Raw genomic sequence first — 22,295 nt, forward strand, 5'->3', positions numbered from 1 at the left:
CTCTAGGTAAATAGAGCAATCGGGAAGGAGGCTTCTTTTGTTTGCATAGTATTTTTTTTACAGCAGATGTGTAATTCATTTCACTGTGATGTTGCTGCAAACCAAAATGCAGCCCCCTGTTTCAAAAGGCACATTTTGAAATTTTGGAAAATCTGTAAATTTACTTACTCTACAACCCCTCCCTCTAAACACACGCCCCAATAAATGTGTGTTCTCCCTTCCATTTCTGCCGGTTTTCGAAGCGAGCACTTAAAACATCCAGTTTTAAAAAAACACCTGCCATGGATTTCATATCCAAACAGTGCAATGTGCTGTCTGTTTGCACTTTGTGGATGTTAATCTCTGAATTTCCCCTCTGGAGGTTTCAAGGCTCCTTCCGTATGGGCAGTACCAAAGCAGCCCAAATGCAAACCAATCCTCTCGGATCTAACCTCTGCTGCTGCATGTCCTATTGCTAGTTCTCCCAGTGTGTACAACAAGGCACACACAGGACAATGCATTAGAGCTGGAAAACGCCCCCACTGTATATTTTTGTATTTTTGTATAACCCCTGTGGTCCACAGATGTCCTTTGATTTACAAAGCAGGAGTGTATATCCAGGGACTCAACAGTTAAGGCGTAACTGTGCTCAGTATGTGTTTGTTTAATAAACATAAGAAGTGCCTTTGCTGGATTCAGATAAAGCCGACCTGGCTCAGCATTCTTTGCAAAAACCCAAGCAACCAGGTGATGCTATATCATCCACCCCAAACCAGCCAGCGAGGCACCAAGTTGAATCACAGCCTCCACTGTTGACCACAGCGACTACCATAGCCCAGGGCAGGATGCTGACTGGCAAGGTGCTGAACCCCTGATTGGCTCTCTCCTCTTCCACCTGTATAATTTTATGAACTTGTGCAGTGCCCTTGCAGCCAATTCCTTTACTAACTACTGCAGAGTTGTCTCTCCCTCCAGCGATTGATAATCAATCGCACGTTACGAGTTCTCCATGCCATTCCCAGAAGCTGACAGTAGGTGGCACTGTGAGGACGGGGAAAAAAGGGAGATATTAAGAAAAGTTAACAGTACCGGGCCACTAAGAAGAGGACGCAGCTCACGGCGAGGTAGGCGAGTAACATGAAGAGCCAGACACCGGGAGAAAATGGATCCAGGAAAGAGAAATAGCCAGGCTTGCGCCCCTAAGGTAGAGGAGAAAGAAGAAAAAGTTTAACAGAGAGGCATATTTCCAAACAAACTTCGGTTCTGCAAAGTAACAGAGCAAATGCAACATGGAGAAGACTTGCAAGTGGTGGTGGGGATAGAGATGGCAGCAGGCAGAGGACATTGTAGGGTCCTTGAAGAAGATGGAGGGGTGGAGGGAAGCAGGGCAGCTGCAGCTCCCTTGCTAACTGCCCCAAAGAAAAGGTTTGGGGGCTTTTTCATCTGCTGAGCAATAGGTGACATCGTAGAGGTGTGTATGATTATGCATGGCTTGGAGAAAGTGCACACAGAAAATATTTTCTCCCTCATAACACTAGAACTCGTGGGCATCCAATGAAGCTGCCTGTTGGAAGGTTCAGGGCAGATGGGGAAAAGAATACAGTGGTACCTTGGGTTAGGGATGCGGGTGGTGCTGTGGGCAGTGGCGTAGCGTGGGGGGGTGCAGGGGGGCCCGGCCGCACCGGGCGCAACATCGGGGGGGGCGCGCTCGCACTCGCAGTTCTCTGCCCCTACGTGGCTCACTCACTCACTCTCACTGCAGTGCTGGCTGTGCGAATCCGATCCGAGCTGCCGGGTCGCCGCCCACTGTGGAGGGGGTGGGTGCCAGGCATGCGGTGTGGTGCAGAGAGAGAGCGAGGGACTATCTGGGGGAGGGACAGTGCAGCGTGGGTTAGGGGGCGCAATCCATGGGTTACGGGGCGCAAATTACTTGCCTTGCCCCGGGTGCTGACAACCCACGCTACGCCACTGGCTGTGGGTTAAACCACACAGAGCCTAGGACTTGCTGATCAGAAGGTCGGCGGTTCGAATCCCCATGATGGGGTGAGCTCCCGTTGCTCGGTCCCTGCTCCTGCTAACCTAGCAGTTCGAAAGCACGTCAAAGTGCAAGTAGACAAATAGGTACCGCTCTGGCGGGAAGGTAAACAGCGTTTCCGTGCGCTGCTCTGGTTCGCCAGAAGCGGCTTAGTCATGCTGGCTACATGACCCTAAAGCGAGATGAGTGACGCAACCCCAGAGTCAGCCACAACTGGACCTAATGGTCAGGGGTCCCTTTACCTTTTTACCTCGGGTTACAGATGCTTCAGGTTACAGACTCTACTAACCCAGAAATATTACCTCGGGTTAAGAACTTTGCTTCAGGATGAGAACAGGATGAGAACAGAAATCGTGTGGTGGCGGTGCGGCAGCAGCAGCAGCAGCAGGAGGAGGCCCCATTAGCTAAAGTGGTACCTCAGGTTAAGAACAGTTTCAGGTTAAGAACGGACCTCCGGAACGAATTAAGTTCCTAACCCGAGGTACCACTGTATTTCTTCATGCAATGAGTAGCTAAACTATGGAATTCATTTCTGCCGGAGACAGCGATGGCCACCAACTTAGGAGGCTTCAAAAGACTGGAGAAATTCATGGAGGAAAAGGCTATCAGGGCCACTGTCTTTGATGGCTCTGCTCTGCCTCCATAGCTGGGGCCAGCGATCCTTCTGGATACCAGTTGCTGGAAAGCACAGGAGGGGAGAGGGCTCTTGTGTTTGAGTTTCTCACAGGCACCTGGCTGGCCACTGTAACAACAGGATGCTGGCCTAGATGGGCTATTAGCGTGATCCAGCAGGGCTCTTCTTGCATCTCTTTCTCTCTCTCTTATACACATTTCAGAGTAATCTTTATAATAAAGCTGTGGGGAAATCCAGGCTTCATCTGCTCCCTGTTTTGCATCCACTCGTGTGAACCCAGCCCTTTCCCGTCTTCACTCGCCCTCTTGGCCCTGCATCCCTCCCTGTTTGCTTTTCTGCCTTCCTGGTATTCTTCTTTATTGAAGCTGAGCTTCAGATTCTGCTGGCAAACATAGCCAGTTCTTGAAAGAGCAGAGAAAGAGGCAGTTGCCAAGGACAAGGGCTTCCTAGCCTGGGCACCGGCTCCCTCTTCTGCAACCAATAAAATGGCCAGATGGAGGCAAGTGCCAGAGAGGGACAAGGTGTAAAAGCTGGCATCCCTACTGCTCCCAGAATCCCATTCTGCACCTATGCTGTTGTAATGCATAGAGGGAGAATGATGTTAGAATTCCTGCTCCGTGACTGCAGTCATGGGATAGTTGTCTATCCCATGATGGTATATGTTTTGACGCCACAGAGTGGGAAGTGACGGAGACAGGATGTTTGTGTTACTGTGTTTTGTGAAGTGGGATTATTGTCCTTTGTTTTTTCCTCTTTGCTGTCTGATGCTAGAGAGAGAGGAAGCCATGTTGCGGAGGCCCACAAACACTCACACTGTTTGCTGCAAGCTCAACCATTTTGCATGCACATCGTATTTGTACAGGGGAAATGATGGATCTGCAGACAGATGAATGACTTGGGGAGGCAATCCTTCTCTGTCTACGAGTGGAAGAAACCCAAATGTTTCAAGATGAAGATGCTTGAAAGTTCAATGCAGGAGCAGTTGGTGTCTGTGCCATGTTTTCCCCTGACCTATGTTAGTTGGAGGGTGGCTTATGCCCCAAAGCTCAGAGAGCTAATGTCTCCACAGAGCATACCTCCTCTGCCGTAGCCCCAAAGAACTATGGATTTTACATCACATTAGCCATACAGATTAATTGTTATGTCATTCATTGTCTCACAGTATAATGACATCAAGAAACCTTGAAGCTGACACTAAAGGTATAGAGCCAGTCTTTATTCCTATGACTAATTATTATGTAAATAATTTGAATGTGCCGTGGGGAGGTCACGTTGGTGCTTCTCATTCAGTGACTTGACTTCATCCCCAGAGGTGCACTCCATCGTCTCTCGAGACAGACAGATGCCAACAAGTTTGAATGCTGCAAAGAGTCACTTTAGGACACAAATAATGAACTCATAGTGAGCCAAGGGAGGGGGGGCATTTTAACCAAGCATCATACACCCTCCCTTCCCCTGTCTCGCAATCTTCTCATTGTCGGTGGACCTTAGAACAAACAAATTGCAAAGCATCCATACCTATCCTGGAATGCCTGCTCCCAGGTCTTGAAACTGAAAATCAATCTGAACAGCTTACATTCCGGGTTGTGACGACATGATCTGTGCAGGCATCACTTTGTTTGTGAAGAAATGTATATAGGGGCAGAAAGACACCGTCATTTGCAAAGGTGGAGAAGGGATGAAGGATGTTGCATTAATGGAACCAGGATGCCCTGCCTATGTAACAGCAGATCATTCTCACCCTTCTATTACTTGTACATCAAACAAATTCCCTTCATATAATTTATACTATATATGTATATATCTCGGGGGGGGGGGGGAAGAGATTTTATCTAGCTCACTCCTCTCCTTGCTGTTTCTCACAATAAACTGCTAAAAAGGAAGGAAGGAAGGAAGACCTTTTTTGCACAGAAGCAACCCATCAGGGATGGGTGAATCTGTTCAGTTCTTCTGTTTCTCCTTTCCCAGTCTCAAGTTCAGTTCTCCCCATTTCTACATCAGTTTATGATATAATGCATTTTCACTAATATATGCATTTTAAATGCCCATCTTACTGTCTGCGTTTCAGTACAAATTATTTGGCTGGAGTTCTTCAGAGAAGTACAGATTTGAAAGGATGACTGTGTTTTGGTTTTGGGGCTATTTTTATAAAGTGTGAATTAGGCAGTTTCACCTTTAAATGTGAATTTCTCTTCCCCTGCTCCCCATCCCCCTGGTCCAGCAGCAGTCTAAAAAAGTACAGTCCATCCTTGCGATTTGGAACTCATTAGCAGCTCATTCCCAATTTTATCTATTACACCTGCAGATCCCTGGGCTGCAGTGAGGAGTAAAAAAAGGTTTGCTGAACTGAAGTGTCCATATAAACATGAGCAAAGGCCTTGGAGAATACTCTGTATGGAGGTGTGATGTAATGCAAAGTCTGAGGAGGCTTGCATTTTGCAATTCAGACCACAATGCTATCTTGCCTTCCATCGCCTCCCAGTTGACAATGCAGCTATATAGGCCAAGTGCCTCAGCCCAAAGTTCAGATGCAACCACTCAACTCCACAATATCCCATTAGCATGAATGAGAAGAGGAGGGAAGCATAGACTGGGTTGGATGCCCCATTAGAGTCCCTGTGTCAGGAATCCATATTTGATTAAATCACAACAAGTGCAATTGAGAAAAATGACAGGCCCATTTAAACTTGCCATATATAGTTACTTGCGAGAAAACAGATGTGTGTGGAATGGGGAACGGGTGAGGAGGCTGGGTTCGGGAGGGTGGCAGGAAAAGAAATGATGGGGAACAGAAAATAAACATGCCATTAGAGTTGGGGGGGGGGGATGGAGACAGGGAGACTGGGCAGGAAATTTATTTGTGGTTATTTGTTAGGAAATGTCTGATGGCAGCCGCAGATTAACATGACGTTAGCTGCAGTTTTCCTCGCTGAAATGCGAAGGGAAGAGGCAAGGAGGAGAGCAGATGGGTCTTTGGCGCTTCCCTCCTTGCGCTGTGCAAGCCAGATCTTTAAAGGACGACTGCTGTGATTAGTTATCATGCCTGCCATTGTTAAATAAATATTTATTGGTTTAATTAGCTAATTGCCACATTGCTCTTATGTGTTGTATTAATGCTAAAGCTACAAGATTGTTCTCCAAAACCAGCAGAGGGATTGTGAGGTGGGGGAGCTGGATTTTTGCTGGGGGGGGGGGGTGCTGTTGAAGAAAGGAGAAAAGGGAAAGTATGTACAGTCCCCAGATTTATTTTCTATGGTGCCCCCAGGAGGGATTGGATCACATAGCTCATGGCCCCTTTCAGTTAAGTGGTGGGAAACACTCAGGGTCATCTCGTCACCAATCAAATCGTACTCAGAGTAGACCCACCAAAATCAACGAACCTAAGAGAATTATCGTAACGATAATCAACACCACGCTTTATTATCTGCAGGGCAGGCTAGAACAATGAAAATACAATGGCGCCACAGTTCGAACAATCTGCAATCACAGATAAAGGTGGGTCCTAAAAATATACATTTCGAATCTTAAAAGCTAGGGTGAATAGGTGTGTCTTCAGCATTTGCAGGAAACTGTATACAGGGAACTCTCCATTTACATGGGAAACTGCTTCAGTGAAATCGCATGTATTGGGAACACCATTGAAAAAGACTGCAAACACTCTACCAACCACCTTGCTCAAACTCCAACTCTCCATAGGCCTCAAAGGTTAGCGCAAGGGCTCCTAGGACTATACTTGCAAAGGCCCATGGGATTGCTAGACGCTGCTTTCGCACACTTTTAGGGCTGTTTTTGCCTCTTTCCGTGCCACTTCCAGGTTTGCGGCAATGATCGTGCCTGCCTTGAATGCAATTAAATAGGGACTTGCCTGTTTTGAAGCTGCCAGGCACAACTCTGTGAGAAGGGAGTTCCACAACTTAGGGGCTGCCACAGGTCCATCACTATCCCAAGTCTCTGAGGGAAGGGCCTCCTCCGCTAATCTTAGCCCCCAAGATGGCGTGTAGGGAAGCTGGTGGCTTTTCATTAACATCAGTGGGTCTACTCTTGAGTAGAATTTAGCTGCAGACAACCCTCAGAAACACTTCCCTGCACATTTAAAATTTACAGATTTTTTCTTTATTGAAAGAAAATTATATGAAGATGATGTACAGATGGTATATGACACCAGTGCAGTTAGGAAAAATGTACAAAACCAGTTCAAATATGTGTTGGAAGTGTAAGGAAAAGGAGGGGACATTTTACCATATGTGGTGGGATTGTAATGAAATCAGAAAGTTTTGGGAAATGATATACAATGAACTGAAGAAAATGTTAAGAAACCTGAAGCATTTCTGTTAGGGATTGTAGGAAAAGACCTGCCAAGGAAGTTGAAAAATATCTTCATGTATGTGACAACGGCAGCGAGAGTCTTAATAGCCAAGGATGTAAGAATGAGGAAACCCCGACTAAAGAACTGTGGCAAGAGAAACTGATGGACAATGCAGAACTGGCAAAATTGACACATAAACTACGGGACAAGGATAACTGTGATTTTAAATTACAGATAGGTAGCCGTGTTGGTCTGCCATAGTCAAAATAAAAAAAATTCCTTCCAGTAGCACCTTAAAGACCAACTAAGTTAGTTCTTGGTATGAGCTTTCGTGTGCATGCACACTTCTTCAGATACACAGATTTTAAAGATGAATGGGAACCTTTTACAAAGTATTTAAAGCTGCAACAAAGTGAACTGGACTTCTTAGCAGGCTTTGAATAAACACTCACAATAACCAGTCAGATAAATTAAGGATTTATACAATCTTGTAACATGCAGAGAATAGCATTTATAGAGAAACCAGAGATTGGAACTGAGGGAAGTCAGGGGGGGGAGGGGAGGGTGAGTTGTTTTATGGGGGGGAGGGGAAGTGGGGGGATTAAGGATATGTTTTAAGATAATATGTTTTGTTTAAATTCCTAATAAGAATATTTTTTTAAAAAGAAACACTTCCTAGCACAAGGAAACCTCAAAGCACACAGGCTGTTGGGGGGTTTTGGTTTTTAAAAATCTCACGCAGCCTGAAGGGTGCAAGGCATGTCTCTCTGTCTCATGATACAACCCCCCTCCTGGGACTCAAGGAAAATGATACTTTTCTATGCTCTGTATTCCCCCAAAAGAGAATGTTAGACTTGCCCTGGGGGAAGGGCAAGGTTCAAATCCCTGATCAGCCGTAACACCCACTAGATGACATCGGGCAACTCACCACCTCTCAGGGTTGTTGTGAATTTGGAACAACTTTCCTTTGAGCTTTTGGATGAAGTGTAAGATACGAATATGGTGAATCAGAAAGCGTGGGGGGAATGCTGGAACCATTCTGATGCGCTCAGGCATTGATCCTTGATTCACCACGTAGCAGAGGCAACAGAATTCTAAGTGGGTTTTAATTACTTGTTTGTTCTTGGCAGTCAGAAGGACTCCACTGAGAAAGAGATGCGCAAGCTCTGTTTGTATTGGTGAGGACGGGTGCATCTTTACCAGCCGCAGATATTTCAAGGGCAGAAGCTGTGAATCTGCTATAATTGTTTTAGTGCTTTGTTTATGTTGTTGCTCAGCTGATGGGAAATCAAGTGTGTGTTCTTATTGCCCACGGAACATATGGAGAATGTATTGAAATACAAAGCAGGTATAAGCAGTGTTGCGTTCAAAACTTTTTCAGTGCAAATATTCTGGACCGGTGGCTCTTGGGAAACACTAATGACTTCGAGTCAGTTTTTGTATAGGTGCAACTAGTACAGCACACAGTCCCTGTGGAGGCAGGCAAACAGAAAACAGCACTGGCTAAGGATAAGTTCTGAAAAGAAACAGAACAAAACTCAGAGAGCGCAATTTTTCTTCTGTGCGCTGAAAAGAAAATGGAATGAGAACCCAGAAGGATGGAGAAGGATGCCTGTAAGAAGAAGCTCAAAGGATCTGAAGAAGCTGAAAAGGATCCTGGGCAGCAGGACCAAGGAAGCCATTTCCCCACAAGACAGCAAATAGCCTGGTGCTCTTACCCAGTACAAAGCTTCAAATATCCACATGGATAAACTTGTTCAGTTAAGGGCCAAGCTATAGCATCAGCAGAAGCATGCACTGTGTGATCTCCTGTTCTGTCCCATGCTGGAACCCTTCTCCCTGATAGGCTGGCGGTGTATGGGGTGTGTGCACATACGCACACACACACACACACACACACACACACACACACACATAGATCACATGAGCTCATGGATCATATAGCTCAGCTGCAACAGCCAAATCCTGCAGATCCATTGAACTATGGCAGGCATCCCCAAACTCGGCCCTCCAGATGTTTTGGGACTACAACTCCCATCATCCCTAGCTAACAGGGCCAGTGGTCAGGGATGATGGGAATTGTAGTCCCAAAACAGCTGGAGGGCCAAGTTTGGGGATGCCTGAACTATGGTTTCCATCCTCGTAAGGTCTTACAACAGGTCCCAGATAATTAAACAGTCATATGTGAGCACATAAGAAAAGAACACTGTGATTACAAAGATCCAGTATGGGTTTCTCTAAAACAAATCATGCCAGTCTAATCTTATGTCTTTCTTTCTTTTTTTAAATGGAGTTACAAGCTTGGTTGATCAAGGGAATGCTGCGGATGCAATGTATCTTGATTTCAGTAAGGCTTTTGACAAATCCCCCCATGAAATTCTTGCAGAGAAGCTGGTAAAATGTGGACTAGGTGATTTGTAGCTGGTTGACTGACTGAACTCAAAGTGTACTCGCCAACAGTACTTCATCATTCTGGAACAAAGTGACAAGTGGAGTTTGCAGGGTTCTGTCCTGCGTTGTTCAACACCTTTGTAAATAAACTTGGATGAAGGAATAGAGGTGGCGCTCTTCAAATTTTCAGGTGACACCAAACGAGGAGGGGTAGCTAATACCCCAGAAGATGGAATCAGAATTCAGTATGACATCAACAGATTGGAAATGGGGCCAAAACAAAGAAAATGAATTTCAATAAGGGAAAATGTAAGGTTCTGCACTTAGGCAGGAAGAACCAGCTGCACAAATATAAGATGGGAGACACCTTTCTTACCAGCAGTACATGTGAAAAGGATCTAGTGGTCTTAGTAGACCACAAGCTTAGCATGGGTCCACAGTGTGATGCAGCAAAAACCCCCAAATCTATTCTAGGCTGCATCAACAGAAGTATAGTGTCACGATCAAAGGAAGTCATAGTCCCATTCTATTCTGCCTTGGTAAGCTCCCACCTAGAGTACTGTGCCTAGTTCTGGGCACCACAGTTAAAGAAGAATATTGACAAACCGGAACATGTCCAGAGCAGGGTGATCCTTTCATGGGGGGTGGGGATTGATGAAGCCCCTTCAGCCTCTACAATGGTACCCATGGTTTGCTGCACAGCTCTGCAGACACTTTCCTGTCGTTCACTTGCTCTCTGATGGTGGTATGTTATGGGATAGGGTCCCCCACCTTTTCCTGGTGGGGAGCATTTCCCATGAGTTGCTGCACATCAGGAAGACAATGTCGTACGAGTAGTTTCTCCTGCCAAGGGGATGCCAGGAAGGAAGTGAGGCAAAGTAGTGCAGGAATAAGATAGCCTTGCCAACCTGCTGGCAATTGCTTGGAACTGATAGGTTTGGGAGTCGGTGTAAGGAGCAGGGTTGATTTTGACAGGCAGCCCTGTTTAAGGAAGCTTTTAATGTTTGATGTATTACAGTATTTCAATATTTATTTGGGAAGCCGCCCAGAGTGGCTGGAGAAGCCCAGCCAGATGAGCGGGGTATAAATGGGGGGGGTGGGTCTTCTCTAGACAGCAAGTCCCAGGAGACTCCATTTTCACAAGCCTACACGTCTCAGTCCAACCAGCAGGGTGGCATAAGAGGAATAAACCAGAAAGAAACAAAAACTTTAAAAGACCAGCAGAGAATGAAAACCTGCCCTTAAGCACCTTTAGCGCCTTTCCTTATCTGCCTTTTTTAGTTCAAAGTAATCTTGCTTTTTTTTATTGATTTTCCCTTCCCTGAGCCAGGAAATTTCTGGCATCTTTTCTCACCTAGGTGCAGCTAGGGGCAAAGGTAGGATTAGTATCAAAACATTTTGTGTCTGACAAAGGATATTTTGTATGTCTGATATTGTGGAGGGATTTAGGGAAAGTGTTTGGGCGGCTGGCCAGACCAGGCTAAGGTACAGCCTTCATCCACAGGGTGCAAGGGCTGCCAACTTATCTGTGGCCTCACTGCTCCACGCTGGCTTCCCTCACCTCTCTCACTCGCTTCCCGAACACGCAGCATTCCTCACACTTTAGATCCTCAGCTGATGGCTTCTGTCTCCTCTTCACAGCTGATGAATATGAGGGTATGTATTACTCAACATACCCTCATGTATGTATTACTCAACTCAGGTTCTTCAGCTGGGGAGGGGTCTGCCATGCAGCTGCAGACCACATACACTCCAGGTTGTTGGTTTATTCATATATGAATTTTTGCTCCAATTTTCTAGGCAGATGATTATGATGAGGATTTTAAACACACGAGCCTGCTCATATTAAGGCCTCTAGGTGATTTACAATAAAATGTATTCACTGCTTAATTTTTGCTCCACCTTTCAAGGCAAACAATAATGATGATATAAAATATATGAATCTGTTCACACTAAGGCCTTCAGGCGTCTTGTGATAAAATTGATTAAAACCATCCAGTAGGGACAATATAAACCCTGCACTAAACATAACAAAAGCAAACATTTAGAAAACAAACTTAACAGTGAAATACCCTCCTCAAGCCTAACTGTAGTCTCCAGAAGACTGAACAATTATGACGTGAAAAGCACTGAGTCATACAGGATGTTGAAGTTGTTAAGAAGTCTGGGAGAAAAGGAAGGTGTTTGCAGATATGTCAATGTGGGTGCAAAGGTGACCTCTTAGGAGGGATGGCAGCTTGTCCCCAGGCCTTGCAGCATTTTGGGAAAACCCAGCAGCTTGTAAAATTCCTCCCACTGCTACCTGCTAGAACTACAGACATGCAAGCTATCATCAGTGACAAAGGCTCTTGCAAAGTGCACAGGTGGGGAACCTGCAGCCCGCCAGATGTGGCTGAGTGTCATGGAACGGTTGGATGCAGAGGAAGAGGAATGGTGGGAGAAACCAGCTGGGGAACCACTCAGGGAAGAGGGCTCAGAGCCTGGGGATTGGTGGTGGGATGACAATACATGGTTAGAGGGAGAAGAGGGAGAAGCTTGAGAGGAGGTGGTCTTGGAAGCTGAAGAGGTAACAGGGCTTAGTGAGCTGGGAGAGTCTGTGGCAGACTGAAGTCCAGAAACAGAAGCAGAGGAGGAGGGAGGCCAAGATGAGTCAGGTTGGTGAAGAATCCAGAGTGTCTCCCCCTCCTGCTGTGACAAGCTCCCCTACCCCCTGGTCTCCCAGAACCAGAAGAGGCATGAAAAGGGCAGAGGAGAGGTTGGCTTCATGCAGGCACTGTCTCTGGTTGCTTGGGAAAATCCACAGAGATCTAAGGGTACTTAGATGGCAGCGGGAAGGTGGGAACTTGCAGCCTCGGCAACTGATCCATGGGGGCAAGACCTACTGGGGATAAGCTGTTGTGCTCATTAGGCCTGACACTCCACCAAGTCTATGCAGATTGTGTTCTTGCTAATAAAGAGAATTAACTTCAACTTAAATGGTGTGATTTACTGCTGGCTCTCTCCTGACACTGGGCTACCACTCCTGTCATTCTTGACCAGTGGCCATGCTGGCTGGGGCTGATGGGATTTGGAGTCCAGCAACATTTGGAGGACCACAGTTTCTCCATTTCTCACCTAATGTTGGACCCAGGGAGACCAAGGTTCAAATCTTCACTTGGCTCATTAGCTGAGGTTGGACTGGTCACTCCTTCTCAGCCTAACCTACCACATAGGGCTGTTATGAAGATAAAGGAGGGGATGAATATGTAAGCTGTCCCGAGCTCCCTTGCGGATGTGCAGAATCAATATAAAACAAAATAAACAATTGGTTAAAAGCGATTGTTTCACAATTACAGCTATCTAATTTTCGTATTAATACAAGTATCAAAACCAGTCTATTATTCTATTGTTCACTGTTCTCATAATGCTAACACTTTGGGATTCCATCCTTACAAAAGTCCACAAAATTACTGGCCAGTACCTACAAAAGACAAGTGAGTTAGCCCTGCTGAACATTTTTCATGCAAAAACTTAAACGTTCACTTTAAACCAATAATTGGATAGTTTCTGGTAGTGGCCAGGTTGTTGACTGCCAGATTTTGGAAGGGATTGGGAGAGGCAACTCTGATGACATGGTACCAAAAGCTGTGGCAGATTCCTCTAAATGAAAAAATTGCAAATAAGCTAAAAATGGCAAGGGGGAGGGAAGAAAAAAGTCACAGATAACTTTATGGCAGAATGTCAATGTTTAGTTATACATATGGACAAGACAGACAACGGGTGACTTCCTAAAGCATATAGAACATTTTGCTTGGTTTGATTTCTGATACTGGGCTATTTTTATTCTATTGCATTAGATAAGATGGCTTGTTTCTGCTTTTTGATGTGTTGCATAACATGGTTATATTCTGTGCTTCACCATAGTTACTAAGTGGGGAGAGGTTTTTGTTGTATATTTTCTGTTGTTGCATATGTTTAACCTTAAAAAGAAAAGCAATAAAAATAAATTCATTAAAAAATTGTTGATGCTTTTAAAATACTGGACCATATTTGACAAAATTTGACGAGTGAGTTGACCAAATTTTGTCCTCCTGGTGAAACGTCCAACTCTAGCTGACTCTGCCATGTTTTGAATTGAAATGACTAAATAGTGAAGTCTTTGTTCCCTTCCTTAGCCAGAAAGTGTTTGCATGCAGGTATCTCTCACAGCAGAAACATTTCTAAGAGACGTCTCTTACCATATGAACTCGGTAAAGAATGCTAATCCCCAGAGTCATAAACGGCTTGGAGAAATCAATCACCTTCTCTCGTTCGGCTGTAATCGTCAGGCCAGCCACTGCCAAATCAGCTTTCTAAAAAGAAGAGAACATAGTGAAGATCAATATCTCTTCCCCAAGAGATATGAGGGCAGGAGGCAGCAAAGAAGTATGGAGTGACTGGTCTCCAAAAATCTTCTTATTCAGAGGTCAGACTTAGCAAGAGGCCAATTCCAAATGCCATAGGTGTAGATAGCCTCACAACAGCACTGTGAGGTAGGTTCAGCTGAGAAATAGTGACTCACTCCAGGTCACCCAAGAGTCCTGAGCTCTGAAGATGCAGAGAATTGAGTCCTGAAGCCCTCCAGGAAGCAGACTCCAAAGATCTCAATAGAAGCTTCACTGGAGAGTGAGAACTCTATCCCTGATTTCAGAGGAGATAGTTTAGCCCCTCTTTGGACTCAGGAGACTCTTCCTCCAAACCATCAGCAGCCACAGAGCAACCTCTTCCTTCAACCTTCCAGGCCCAAGGGCTGCAAGAGGTATCCCAATTCTGGAACACTCACATGCTGTAGAATAGAATATATTATACCTTTAACTTCCAGGGAGGCTTCCTCCAGAGAGATGGCTCTTGACACACACATCTCTCTGCAGAACTACGTAAATCGCTAGCCACCTCCAGATGCACATGGGAGCAATGGCTCCCAGTTCCTCTGGCCTGGGTGACACATGTTGCAGAATGAGGTGGCCACGAGATAGAATAGCACTGAGATGGAATAATGGATGGCATCATTTCATGTGGGTAGGAGAAATCACAGATGTGTAATACTCTGTGTTAAGAGGGGAGGAAAAACCTAATGCTCTCTGCAATCTGACAAGTAGCTCAGGAAGGGCTGGGACCTTTCTTCCTGATGTGCTGGGTTGTTGTGGTTTGGGCTGGTATTTTGATACTGTCAGGAAGATTGGTACTAGGGCTGTGCACCCAGTCTGGACAAATCCCAGGTCCCATCTCCTTTCCCTCTCACCTTGCTTGCTGCCAGCTGAATGCTTAATTAAGATTTAAAACATGGATTAAATATGCAGTTGTGGGCAGGGGAAAGGGAGTGCAGGAGATGGTCCGGGCACGAGTCTCTACTATTACCATCTTCTCCCCCACCGTTCTCACTGGCACCTCATGTACTAATTAGGGCTCTCCAAGCCCTAATTTGGGTTTGGGGCCTGGGTTAGGTCTGGCCCAGATTGGGGCCTGAATTGTGTCAGAGGTGCCTTGCACAGCCCTACTTAGTACGTGGGAAAACAATAACAAGGCAACCCTACCTACAGTCTGAAGTGAGTCTCCATCATCTCAGGATTTTGCCAACCCATTCTGCTACATGTGAAGGCCAGATTTCCTTTTGTGCTGCACTTTCCAGCCATAGGTCTGTGCTTTTCAGGTCTGTGTCCAAGTGACATGTTGCTGTTGCTGTTGTTGTTGTTGTTCCACTGCTTTCCCCAGGAAAACCCACTGTTTACCACTGAATTGGTTTTCCCAGGAAAAGTGGCAGGACCAAAAAGAAAAACACCACTCAGATACGGACCTGGAAAGAGTGGGTCTTTATCTGAAAGTGTGGTGCAGAAGAAAGTCTGAACGAACCCTGAGGGCTTATCCACACTTATATTTTGCCCTGCAATTTCTAGGCACAGCCCCACACTTCACCAGTTTGTATCCATGTGCTTCCCCTGTCCCACCCTGCTATGACACTTTCCCCAAGGAAACATGATCTTTACCAATGGACCAGAGCAAACAACAATTTGGGTTTTCCACCTATTGCTCAGACCTGGATCTGGAAGGCTCAGATCTGTGCCTACAGTAGATATGCAGGGCAATGAGTGATCCCAGAGTGTGCTACCTGGTTCTACAGGAAGCTCTCCATGGTCCTGAATCTCTGCTCCCCTGACTACCACTTTGCCAGACTTAGCCAGAATATCCCTAGAGGGCTCCAGCCTTTGTAGCTCTGTACTGCATTCTCCTTGCACTAATGAAGCCCATGACACTGATTGGCTGATGGATCCGCTGTGAGCTGCTTATCCCCTGAGATTTGTTTCTGACAGTTCTCCCTCACATTTCTATATAAGAATATAATCAAGGCAGTTGTAAAAATATAATCAAAGCTTGGGTGGAGAGTGGGATGACTCCTTTGCATCTGAAGGTCTATGATCCAACAAGAACCGTGGGTTAGTTTTAGTTATCTTTCCCTCCCTGGACTTGACTATGGGCTGTGCAATACCCTCTGCATCCCAGGATGGATGCTGTCCAATTACATTGCTGCCCAGGTACAGGAGGCAGGATGTGAAGAAACTACCTAGTGCTGGACATGCAAATACCTTCCCTCAAGGAAACAGATGCCACATGTTCCCAGGACCCTTCAGGAAAGGGCTGTGACTCAGTGGTGGATCAGTGGTGGATTGATCCCAGATTCAATCCCCAATGGCATCTCTGGGTAGGGCTGAGGGAACCTCCCGTTGCCTGAAACCCTGGAGAGTGAGATGCTGTCAGTCAGTGCAGGCAGTTCTGAGCTAGACGGACCAATGGTCTGAATTATTCATTTATTCATTGCATTTATTTGTATCCATCCTTCCTCTCCAAGGAGCTCAAGGTGGTGTACATGACTCTCCCCCTCCTCTTTTAATCTGCAAAACCACCTTGTGAGGTAGTTTAGGCTGGGAGACAGTGACTGGCCCAAGGTCATCCAGTGAGCTTCATGGCTGAGTAGGGGTTTGAACCCTGGTCTCCCAGGTTCTAGCCTGATACGCTAACCAATACACCACACTGGGTCCCAGTACATGGCAGCTTTTCATGTTTGTAAAACATGACATACCATTGCTGGGGGCAGTTTTGGTTGGTGGTCATCGGAATTGGTATAGACACAAGGCAGGAAGACCAACAGTAGGGGGAGCCAGAGTCAATAACAAACAGACACAATTAAATCCATTTCAGTCTCCATCCTGCTCCTCACTCTTCTCCTCCTTCTACCCCTTGCTGAGTTCTACAACGGAAAACACTGAGACTAAGGAGGAGAAAGCTGACAGGCAGGACTGAATTTAAGGAGGGAGGGAGAGAGGCAGGGTGGGGCTGACTGAGGGCAGCCAGAGGTTGGTAGGGCCATGCCCCATTCACCTTGTTGGGCCTGCCTCCACTGGCTGGAGGGTAATGCAATCATTTCCCATGGGGCAATAAATATTTTTCAATGGGAAGTTGCTGCAGCTGCTGCTGCCACCATCCAGTGGCGTAGCGTGGGTTGTCAGCACCCGGGGCAAGGCAAGTAATTTGCGCCCCCTAACCCGTGGATTTGCGCCCCCTAACCCTAACCCCCAGATGTTGCACCCGGTGCGGCTGGCCCCCCTGCACCCCCCACGCTACGCCACTGCCACCATCACCTCCCTCAGCTAAAAAAGACCTTGCAGAAAATGAAGACGTGAGATGCATCTACCCTCAGCTCACCCACAAACGGAGGAGGAGATGTTGCACTCTTTGATGAAAAATAAGAGCTGTCAATGGTGCAATGCAAATTAATATTTTAAAAACTCTTTCCAATTTAATCATCATGTAACCGAGATAAGGATTTTAATTTTAAATATGATTTTTATTACTATCGCTTTCTTGTAATGGGATGGAATTGCTTAAAAAAAAAAAGAATTAAAAATGGGGAGCACCGCACTGCCTCCCTCACTTGTCAGTATTACTTGCAAGGTATCAGGCAGCTGTGCTGCTTCTGAAAATGGATTGCTGAATATACTAACTTGCACTTCATGCCCCTGGGCTTCATGGGCTCCTTGCTGTAGAGAGACTTGTGAGACATTAAATGGGGAATTTATCACCCAGGATTCATAACTCAAGTTGTAAACATGACATGACAGGTGTGTTGTATGTGCACCTCGCAGTGTTGGGTGCCTGATCTTGCCACTGCTGCCAGATATCTATATCTATATCTATATCTATATCTATATCTATATCTATAGCTATATCTATAGCTATATCTATAGCTATATCTATAGCTATACACTGAGTCAATCTCCTTTCTGATCGGTGCCTGCAAAACCTTTCAAGCCATCACCTGCTTACAAAAGACGACTCTCTGTGAGACGGCTATAAAAAGCGGGTGAAGAGAAAACAAAAGTCTTGGCTTGTGCGAACATCTCCTTTATTGCCCTTCTAGGAGAATAACATAAAATAAAAACCAGATGAAAAAGAAGAAGCTGGCAGTACATGAGCATAGCACACGGGTCAAGACAGCAGCAATATTTCAGTCTGGTCATCCAAAGATGACTTGAGCTATTTCTAAAGGTGCAGCTAAAGTGGGGCCAACTACAGAAGCCCTCCTTTACACACCCTGAGCTTTAAATCTGTAAAAGGCTTGGGTCCTAGATACCTGGAGGCCTGGTCTCCTCCCCTAGGAGCCCATATGTGCACTTTGGGCATCAGGAGAGGCCCTAATTGTGTTCCCATAGTTGTCTTGCACAGGGACATAAGAAGGGTCTGTCTATTCCTGCATCCTGGCCTGGCATCTGGCCAACCAAATCCCTGTGGGAAGAATGCAAGTGCAGGAGGTAACAGCAATCTCCCCAGTCTTTGGCGCAGTGGGTGGGCACATCAAGAAGGACCTTCTCATTGATGGTGCCCAGCTTGTGGAATTATTTTCCGTTGCTCAACCACCACCACCTTTACCTGTCTTCAGCTGGAGCTCTCTCCCTCAACTAATCCCTAGTATTATAGTACAGTTTATTCCATATCTTTCCTCTCTTCTCAGTATGCCAGACAGACATTTTACAGAGAGACATTCTGCCTATAGTTGTTTCTGAAACACTACCATCATATATATATATAAAATCATGACCATTGTGTGTCCTTTAACACATGTCAATAATCAAATCTCCTGGGACCCCTTGAAGATGTAGCCAGAGCTATAGAATCTGGATTCTAGCCAATGCTCCTCCTACACTGAGTTGACCCACTGAAATTAATGACTGTAACTTAGGTCCATTAGTTTCCACTGGTCTACTCTGGGTGAAACTGCCCCTTCTGCCAACCAGCCCCCCCTAAACAGGGATCAAAAATTGGTGCAAAGCCATATCTTTGATTCTGCAATAACCAGTGGAAAACTGGAGAAATAGCACCCCCATGGAAGTCCCTACCCTCTCTGCCCCCCCATTACAAAATCTTGGTTTCGCATTCAGTCTTATGTAGAACTCTTTGTATACTGAAGCAGATTATAATAATTCCGAAAGGCAGCCCTGCCCGTGGCGGCGCAGATTTTTTAAAAGCCCTATTATTTTTAAGCATCAGTTTTGACAACAAAGAAACAAGAACATCCACACACAGAGACCTCACACAAAGAAATAACAAGCACCCTTCCATCCTTCATCAAGACCCAGAGCACATAAGCCAAAGCGCCAGGTTTTATTTCTCCTGGTGAGCGATGATTGTTTGACGGGGTCAAAATGTCTGCATAACTTTTACAATATGTGCAGCTCAGTAAAGTCCCGAAAAATGAGAGGATTTGCAGCATCTGGGCATCTGGCTCAGTGTTCCTTTTAGAAAGTGTGAAATTCATTAAGAAAGCAGCAGAGAGGTCGCATCCAGGACATAAAGGGAGAGAGGACAGATTGCTCCAAATGGTGAAACTCGCTGTTAACAAAACAAAAGTCCTGTCACCAGCATCATTTAAGTTCAGTGTGGGTGAGATTTCAAGCCCAAGAGAGCTCTGTTTGGTGGGGTGCAGGAATGGAACAGCAGACCTCTACAGTGGGTGCTCCTCAATCAAAGGTGGGTGCCTTTTTCAGCTTCCTGGTAAGCTCGTAGCAACCCTCACCCTAACCTCACATTGTGTCTATTTACTGGATTTTGTGTGACAGATGGGGCAAAGGAATTCTTTTCAGCAAAACTCCACACCCAGTGCTTTGATTTAACACCTCAGCCGTATCTGCAGAGCAGGATGTTGTCAAGTGCAGTCTGCACAGCATATTGGACTTTGCTATTGCATAAAGGTGTTGGAATGAATTAAAAGGCAAAAGGCCCTTGATAGCGACACAAAGCCTTTGAGCAAAAAGACAGCTAGGGTTGGTTTTGCAGGCATACCTGGAGCATCTAGGCAGGGGTGGAGGAAGGGTGTGTGTGGTGGGGGCAGTGAGGGGGTGACAAAATGCCGCGCGGCACTTACCACGGGGCCTGCAGTGCGCCCGAGCCACGCGTCTCTCCTGGGAGTGACAAGGTGACTTGGAAGCCCGCAGGCTCTGTGCTGCCCCAAACGGTCCGCCCACCGGCTCCTCCTCAGCTGTAGGGCAGCTGAGTAAGAGGAGGCAGGCAGACTCCTTGGAGGGCCCACAGAGTGTCCTGCCCTGGCTGGCCCCACCTCCACAGGCGGTTGGCTCATCCCAGGGTGCAGGGCACACACGCTATCCCAGGCGCCCAATCGGCTTGTTCCACTGTTTCATTTAGGAATCTACATTACAGATCACATATCCTGAGAAAAGGAAACTAAGGCTATGTTCACACCATCTATTTAAAGTACCACAATCCCACTTTAAATGGTCATGGCTTCCCCTAAAGAATTCTGGGAACTGTGGTTTGTTAAGGGTGCCGAGCGTTGTTAAAGGTAAAGGGACCCCTAACCATTAGGTCCAGTTGTGGCCAACTCTGGGGTTGTGGAGCTCATCTCACTTTATTGGCCGAGGGAGCCGGCATACAGCTTCCAGGTCATGTGGCCAGCATGACTAAGCCGCTTCTGGCGAACCAGAGCAGCACACGGAAACGCCGTTTACCTTCCCGCCGGAGTGGTACCTATTTATCTACTTTGACATGCTTTTGAACTGCTACGTTGGCAGGAGCAGGGACTGAGCAATGGGAGCTCACCTCGTCGCGGGGATTCGAACACCAACCTTCTGACAGGCAAGTCCTAGGCTCTGTGGTTTAACCCACAGCGCCACCTGCGTCCCTTCCGAGAGTCGTTAGGAGACCCCTATTCCCCCTCACAGAGCTACATTTCCCATTTATCCATCTCTCTTCATGGGAAACTCTGGGAGTTGTAGCTCTGGGAGGGGAATGGGGGTCTCCTAAGAGCTCTCAGCACCCTCAATGAACCACAGTTCCCAGGATTCTTGGGTGGGGGGAGCTGTGACTGTTTAAAATGGTATCATACGCATTTTAATGTATGGTGTGAATGTAGTGGCCCAAGGTGCCTGTGGGGGACTCAAACCAAAGCCCCCAGTAGGCAGGCACCATTGCCTAACTTTTGGCATCATTTGTGCTCTGCTTCTATTGCAAGGCTGGCAGACTGAGCTCTGGGCTTCAAGGGGCCATCTAGGCTGGGAGACCTGTTAGCCGGCACATCAAGTCAGATGACCCTTGTGCATAAATTCCTGTTTGCCAGGAATCTGCAAAGCCCTGACCTCCGAGCTTAGTGCTCAGCCTGGTGTGAGGTCTCAGCCAAAGCTGCTGCCTCCTTGCACCAGTTTCTGCTTTTGATCTTGATTCCAACTTGGTGTTTCCATTACATTTTTAGTTGTTTGGGAGATGCCCAATTTTTTAACTGGAATAAAAGGCATCTGGGGAAGGACGGTTGGTAGCTCAGCTGTAGAGCATCTGCTTTGCATGAAGTTAAATCACAGGTTGAATCCTTGGCATCTCCAGGTAAGGCTGGGAAAGACCCCTTGCCTAAAACCCTGGAGATCTGCTGCCAGCCAGTGTAGGTGCTACTGAGCTAGATGGACCAACAGTCAGACTCATTTTAAGACAGCTTCTTAGGTTCCTTGTGACAGATTGTAATAACACATACAGAGGAAGCCAAAATTTACACCAGCTATGACCACATGCCTGCCCTTTGAGTCACCTGTTTGCAGCTCTGGAATGTCACCTCTGCCTGTTCTGGACCCCCAACCCCACCCCCTTCCTCCAATAGGCAGCTGCCCTGGGCGCAATCCTTGCAGATGTTTCCTGACACATCGACACAAAGCTTCGGTTATGCTTCTGCATCGTCAGCTCCAAAAGGTCACAAGGGAAGGTAGTTAGAGTTGAAATAGAATTTTTGTGCTTTCTGTGTCCCAACAGACATGCAACTTCTTACGCACATACTTCACTAGCTCTGTAGTGTCTTGCTACACAAGCAAAGCGGGAGATTTCCATAGCATATTAGAGTAGCATCAGTATCTCTGGATGCTTCCCAGGCAGAAGATTGCTTAAATTTGAACAAAATGCTCCCTGCATCAGAGGGTCCCTTGACAGACTGCTGTTTGAAATTAAAAGGATGACCCGACTCGGCTGTCATTAAATGTTGATGCTGTCTCTGCATGCTCAGAAGATGCCGACGTTTCACAGGGCTGTTATTAACTGAGTTCCACGAACTTGGCAATTAAACACACTGGAAGTTTAAGTGCGGAGATGGAATCCCTCCCAATGGATGAGCCTGCTATGGTGGCTGATGGAGCTCATTCTGACCCTAATGGTGACGAATGGTGTTCTGCTCTGCTTTACAGTGGCAGCTGGCAACTTGTTGAGAGGCGACCTGCTAAGCAAGACTCCTGCAACACTTAGCACTGTCCCAGGGCTGGTGTTTTGCTCCTGCCTCTCCAGCTGTTTGGGTATCTCCTGCCAAACAAGGCAAAGAAAGCTAGCCTGAAACACCTGCTGGTGTGCGAAAGGTGATTTCACCTGAGTCTAGCACCAGTAACCATAAAGAGAGC

The 22,295-nt window shown here is 46.5% G+C and overlaps 1 protein-coding gene across 4 annotated transcripts in view; it reads right to left on the minus strand.

The window, feature by feature from the left end:
• Positions 1-22,295, minus strand: part of GRIK4 (glutamate ionotropic receptor kainate type subunit 4) — a 468,306-nt gene that overhangs the window by 29,431 nt on the left and 416,580 nt on the right. For all 4 annotated transcript variants that reach the window (XM_082200947.1, XM_082200945.1, XM_082200946.1 and 1 more), the window contains 2 exons: positions 13,563-13,676; positions 1,069-1,178 (listed from right to left, as the gene is read on the minus strand). In XM_082200947.1, coding sequence (XP_082057073.1) covers positions 1,069-1,178; positions 13,563-13,676 — 224 coding nt within the window. The remainder of the gene's footprint in view (positions 1-1,068; positions 1,179-13,562; positions 13,677-22,295) is intronic.

This window comes from Podarcis vaucheri (genome assembly GCF_965113315.1).
Source record: "Podarcis vaucheri genome assembly, chromosome: 15".
Lineage (NCBI taxonomy): Eukaryota > Metazoa > Chordata > Lepidosauria > Squamata > Lacertidae > Podarcis > Podarcis vaucheri.